The sequence below is a fragment of the Syngnathus scovelli genome, chromosome 22 (genome assembly GCF_024217435.2).
Source record: "Syngnathus scovelli strain Florida chromosome 22, RoL_Ssco_1.2, whole genome shotgun sequence".
Taxonomy (NCBI): Eukaryota; Metazoa; Chordata; class Actinopteri; order Syngnathiformes; family Syngnathidae; genus Syngnathus; species Syngnathus scovelli.
Window position 1 is genome coordinate 5,565,797 of NC_090868.1, and position 6,145 is coordinate 5,571,941.

General features: G+C 41.5%; 1 protein-coding gene across 3 annotated transcripts; it reads left to right on the plus strand.

Annotated features, from left to right (window-relative positions):
- The first annotated feature begins 219 nt into the window (after positions 1-219).
- LOC125992051 (protein mono-ADP-ribosyltransferase PARP11) lies at positions 220-5,159 on the plus strand. Of its 3 annotated transcripts, none has more exons than XM_049760625.2 (9): positions 220-375; positions 982-1,321; positions 1,997-2,117; positions 2,183-2,252; positions 2,309-2,387; positions 2,632-2,759; positions 4,114-4,265; positions 4,329-4,477; positions 4,558-5,159. In XM_049760625.2, the coding sequence occupies exons 2-9, from the start codon at positions 1,205-1,207 to the stop codon at positions 4,816-4,818; spliced, it is 1,077 nt and encodes a 358-aa protein (XP_049616582.1). In that variant the 5' UTR covers positions 220-375; positions 982-1,204; the 3' UTR covers positions 4,819-5,159. The 3 variants fall into 3 exon arrangements, with proteins under 3 accessions (XP_049616582.1, XP_049616584.1, XP_049616583.1); XM_049760627.2 differs by having other exon boundaries at positions 4,329-4,436; positions 4,558-4,844; XM_049760626.2 differs by having other exon boundaries at positions 4,329-4,844.
- The last annotated feature ends 986 nt before the right edge of the window (positions 5,160-6,145 follow it).

The following is a 6,145-nucleotide window of genomic DNA, read 5'->3' on the forward strand; positions in this document are numbered from 1 at the left end:
TCAGAATTCTGACTTTAAAGTCGGAATTCTGACTTTAAAGTCAGAATTCTGAGAAAAAAAGTCAGAATCCAGTCACCCCTCGTTTTTTTTTTCTTCACTGGCCCTAATCCTCTTCCGTACCCTTCAAATCAGATCAGCCACCTCTATTATGCAATTTAAACGGTTCTTGAACTGTGTTGTGCCCTCAGAATTGTTTTCATGATGTAAGAGGTGTTTTCTATGTAAGGGAGCATACACAATGGTTATTTGTTGTTCGGAAGCAAAACGGAAATGTATTTTGAAGTGCACAGAAGCTGCGCATGTTTTTGTTGAAGCGACTTGACAACTGATGAGTTGAGAGACGGCGTTACTCGCGTCATCTAAGCGAAAACGGCTGTAAGTTATCATTGTTTTATTGGATAACTTTATTATTGTCTATAAGATAAGAAGAAAACTTATAGAAGAAACTAAGTGTGTTTGTTGTTTCACTTGCAGTTTCACTCGTTGTGTTTAACACTGAATAGAAATAAAGGGAGCAAGACGCTCTGAATCCTGGCTCAAGTGTTCTATACATGAGTTTGGCTGGCTGATGAACTGTGACAACGTACATGAAGCACATAACGTACATGAAGTACATAACGCACAGGGAGATCAGTACAAACTGAGTCAGGCCAGTCCATGAAACTTTGATGATACATGTCGACCTTTCCTCTAAATAAACTGAAACTGTATTGCATGAATGTGTTCAATGTGCAGCATGAAGAGATGATACGGGGAATATAATGATTGGATGTATTACTTTACAACAGTAAATAGTAGCAAATGATCATTCTCACTTAGGTTTATTGGATACCTAGAAAAACAAAATCAGGTCAAAATTCGATGGGTGTAATGGTGGCGCGTTACGTATACCCTGCAGTTCAAAGTCAGGGCGAAATATTTTATTTGAGACGTGATTGGCGCGTGACAATGTGACGTATTTTGCTTTCTCATTCTAACCAGGACATGAGAATGAACCTGGAAAACAGCAGCGGGCGACTGGAGTTCTGACGCCGTGAGGGTCACGACATTCCACTCCCAAGATGCCTCACCCCGATTGAAACCAGTGTGATTAAATCAAATCACCTCCGGGCCCCCCTTCCCCCCCCCACCCCCCCACGCCCCCTGCCTGCGCCGAGTGGTCGTCGGTGTGTTGTTTTGGCATCCATTGTTTGAAACTAGCGCAATGTTAGCCACCAGAACGGCCGAGGATGAGTCCCTGGAGGTGGAGGAGATGGACACCCTGGAGCCAAACTGGTGCTGGTTCTACCTGGCCGAGTGTGGGGTGTGGCACATGTTTGAGGTACTGTACTGGATGACACACGTGAGATTTATTTATTTATTTATTTTTTTCCCAGCACTATGATTATACACGGACATACGGGTACTGTGTGACGTAGGCTCCATATGAGAAAACATTGCTGATAACAAATCACGAAACACAACCGAACAAGTGTCGATGCTCCCCCCCCCCCCCCCCGATATTGATTGAGCGAAATTGACTTGACACTTTAGTTTTCTGCAAATCTTTGACAGTATTTTGTTAAACACCGGTTCAGGGAGATTTTTTTTTAAATGCATTTTAAATTCTATTTCGTATTTTTAAGAATTTTTTTCATTAAATTAGTCAAATAACAAAAATAATTTTGCATATTTGAAGAAATAATATATATAAATATATATAAATATATAAGAAATAATAATATATATATAATATATATAATATATATAATATATTATATATATATAATAATAATAATAATATCTTAGTTATTGTTGTAGTTTCTGAAGCTTCCGGTGATATTTTTGTCCATTTAATTTCACTGTACTGCACCTCTTTCACTGTATCGATGTTGGGAAAAGTGCAGCTGTTTATGCCACAGAAACCTATTTTGTTTTTTTCACAAATAGCCCCCATCCTGGGTCATGGGATCATCAAAAATGGAAAGTAAGACTAATGTGACACATCTCACGGCAGATCGACCCGAGCGCTGCTTGCTCCGTGACCAGCGCCCAGATTGAGCAGTGCTACAACCGGAACCAGCGCGGCGTCATGGAGTTTTACACGGCCAAGTACACATACCGACTGGACTTCTCAGGTATGAAATTGACAAGAAGTTTGCGTGGCTGTCGCTCATGTTTGTTTGATTGTTATAATTACCAGTCATGCGGCAGGTCAACTTGACGACTGGGAAGCAGCGGCCAATCAAGCGCTCCCTCCATTCCGCAACCGGCTTCAGGTGGGCATCATGCACTGACGTCATCTAGTCTTGTCTGACCTTGACTTCACCTTCAGGTTTATTTGCGACAACCTGGCCTTGCCCGTGCCATGTCACTGGGAGAGGATCAACACGGACGAGCCCTATCAGGTACACTAAAGTGGTAATATAACATTAACAACACCAAAACGATAAGTTACAATATGATAACAATATCAAAATAATCTTGGAATACATATTCATATCTAGCTATACCTCAAACAGAATATAATAAAAATAACAAAATAGTTCCTTTACTCAGTTCACTAAAAACAATACACCGAAACCCCTAAATCCCATAATTAGCAATATTAAAGCCTTCCCTGTTTTTTTTATTTCCCTTTTTCTATGATAGCTAGTCCAGTTGGGCCGAGACACCTACGAGTTTAAAGAAGTTGCCCGGCTGTACGAAAGGACCATGGATCGACCCATTAAATCCATCCAGAGGATTCAGAATTTGGATTTGTGGGAATTCTTTTGCAGGTTGGTGGACTCTCAGGGGGGATTCTGCCTCAAAAGCGGTGTCAAAACACATGAATCATAACACTTTATGATCTTGGGTAACAGTGACGTGCGGTGAGGTTTGGGGTTGGTGAGGCACTGACTCAGAGTTAGATTTACAAATGTACTGTATGACGCTAAGCCACTGACTCACAAGTCAGATTTACAAGCATACATGGTTGTTATCCCATTCTTGATTAAATTTAATAACATTCTAAACACACCACTGTACATTTAAACACACCACTGCAGTATTCTTACCTTTACTTGTAAATGAAGTCTTTTTTAGAGTACCAATCTTTTTGAAACGAACGTGTTGTAGTCCGTCCCGGGAGGCCCGTAGTTTGAATTAATCCTCGCAAATCTGGCGTTGGCGTTACTTATGATTTCTTGCTTTGACTGAAAGTCAAGTTTTGAAAATTTCTTATCTTCGAGATTATATCCTCCATTTTCAGGGAAAATAAAGCCAAATAGCAACGCGTTAGCACCGAATGTTGTTGGTTGTTTTTCTTTTCTTTTTTTTTTTTCTTCTTAATTTACTCTCGCATTTACTTGTGTCGTGAACTATTAGCTGCAGGCTCACTATCGCCCCATCTTTGAGGCAAAAGTACTGGCTGCCTCAAGGCCCGTATTTTCTCGCTGACTGCAAGCACGCGCCATTTGTACGCGCTCAGTACAGTACAGCATGAGTGGTGCACACACTCACACGCACGCCCTGAGAGGCACTACCTGTCACTGCCTCAGCCTCCATGATTCTCGTCTCCCGTTGTTATTTGAACAAGAGATACAGCTATTTTGACTATGAAAATGATCCAAATGTATAGGAAACACACCAAAATTGCATTAAAAGCATAGACCACAGGACAGATATTATATTATGTTTTATTATATTGTTCATTTTTTAACAACTTATGGTGACAGCTGAGGAAACCATGTTGAGCCCTTTACCGCCCCTGGTGGCAAGGTGAGGCACTGCCTCACCTGCCTCCTATGAGTGCACGTGCCTGATGGGTACCCCTACGTTAACATATGTGACTATACTGCGAAGCTGTTACAGGTTTCATATTTTAGCGTAAAGCAGAAATAACAAAAAGTACATTGGATCTATAGTTGCGTGTAACTATGCAAATTTGGATAGGTCTCATGTCAAGATTTGGCATCTTCTGCTGTCTAAATTTGGAATTACAACGAGGCAAATTTGATCACACCCTAGTGGCGAAATTTGGGATTACAATAATGCCAATTTACCTGGCCCATACATATACACGTTATATGATATTTATTATTTATATTTATACAATCAAATTTGTATGTGTTTGTTGTCCCCTTTCCAAAGGAAGAAAATGCAGCTGAGAAAAGTGAAGCGCACTTTTGATATTGAGGAACGAAGGCTTTTCCACGGCACGGGATGCAACAACATCCAGGCCATATGCATGTTTAATTTTGATTGGCGGCTCACAGGAAGCAACGGCGACGTATATGGCAAAGGTGCAAAAGCGTCCATGCGTGGCTTTATGATTTCCGACTAAAGTGCCTTTTCCTCCTTTTCAGGTAGCTACTTCGCCCGGGACGCCAAGTACTCCAGTAAGTTCTGCTACAACACCACCAAGCACAACAGCAACCTGCACCGGCACGGGCTGTCGCCACCCATCTTCGCTGGTGAGCCGTCGTACAAGAGCATGTTCCTGGCGCGAGTGCTGGTGGGCGAGTACACGCTGGGCAAACCGCTCTACTGCCGCCCGCCCTCCAAGGACACCAGCCTCACCAATTTCTTCGACAGTTGCGTGGACGACATGGTCAACCCGAAAATCCACGTCATCTTCGACAGCAATCAGATCTACCCGGAATACCTGATCGAGTTCTATTGAGATTGTCCCCTCTCCCAATCCGAGACGAGCGCTTCAAGAGATGTCAAGGCGATCCTGTGCCTAAGAGCATGAATTTTAAAGTGCCTTCGATGAGGACGATGACAACTCTGCAAGGATGTTTTTTCCACTGCACGTCCAAATGGGATATTGAGCAAATGAGCTGGAAATGCTAACAGCAATAAAACTTGACTCATAAGTCTTACTGGCTCTATTGGGCAGATGTATCTGCACAGAGCATCCTGCTCATGGTCTCCATTTTGAAATAATGTCATGAGTAATTACAACACGGAATGTCGCTTTGATATGTGGGCATCTCAAATCATCTTGTTAAGATGTCACATTTCTTTGTGCGTGTGTACAGTATAGTGTAGTGTCTCGTGAGTCGAACAAATGACGGATTTCACCACAAGGTGGTGCAACAGTGTAAGTATGGTTTCAGAGAAACAGTCAATTTGTGTTAAGAAGTCTAATTTGTACATAGTGTGACTAATAAATGTGGGCTTTTTGCATACAACCCGTCAGTGAAGTTGATTAAATTGAATTTAACTTATTTTATCAGATAATGATACATTCAAATATAAAATAAACTCATGGGAAGCGAGCAACGCTCACAAACATCCGGGATTTATTCTTTTAGTAGATTTTGTTGACGTCTTTGCGCTCACTGACGTTCTCCGTACAGGACAAAGTTGATGAGTAAAATTCCCGGATGACAAAATTAAAACTAAAATACTTCGTTGGAAACGCTAGCTGGCTTCTAATCTTAAAATAAATGAATGACTTCGATGCTATTCCACCCTCAATTATTGCCCCTTTGACTTTGAAACTGATAAATATCGTCCTTACTTCGTTCACGCGCCAGCCCCCTTTAATTTTGATTATGAGCAACGACAAAAGGGTCACCTCATAAAAAAACAAGCCTTTATTTGTTCACGGTGGGTCGGCCATTTTACCCCCCTGATATTATTTATGATGACACATTAACCTTCTGCCCTTCCTTCTCTGTGACACACTGACAGGTGAGACTTTTTAATATTTATTTTTTTTACCCGTGACTCGTTCTATCAACTGTTTTACGTTTGTCCAACAGAGATCGCTGTTGCTTCAGAAACAACTGAACAGAAAGCCAATCAATTATTGTCGATTTTGTTGTACTATAAATAATCACACACAGGCAAACTGTTAATCATTTCTTGTTCATCCTAATGCCTGAGATTCTCATCAAAGATTCAATTAATATGACGTGATGTGTCACCTCCTGCACGGCAAGCATAAAAACTCATTTGCGGCATCCACGTTGTCGCTCCACAGCCACAAATAAAGATTTATCAGCCTTAAAAGTGCTTTACGAAAAGATCAATGGCCCTGACCATATGTTCTTTTGCTAGTCCACAGAGTGATGGAGAGGAGCAGGGAGGAAATCTTTCATCTGCCTGGCTTCCTTCCTTGTTGTGTGTTTCGCGTGGGACAATAAAACAGGCAGGTGCTGCCGGTGCTGCT

What these genes read in the sequence shown, in the direction of transcription:
- LOC125992051 (XM_049760625.2), top strand. Translation starts at nt 1,205, where the DNA reads ATGTTAGCCACCAGAACGGCCGAGGATGAGTCCCTGGAGGTGGAGGAG. An exon ending in TCCCTCCATTCCGCAACCGG is followed by an intron (nt 2,253 to 2,308) that starts CTTCAGGTGGGC and finishes CCTTGACTTCAC; the next exon opens with CTTCAGGTTTATTTGCGACA. An exon ending in TGTTCCTGGCGCGAGTGCTG is followed by an intron (nt 4,478 to 4,557) that starts GTGGGCGAGTAC and finishes TTTCTTCGACAG; the next exon opens with TTGCGTGGACGACATGGTCA.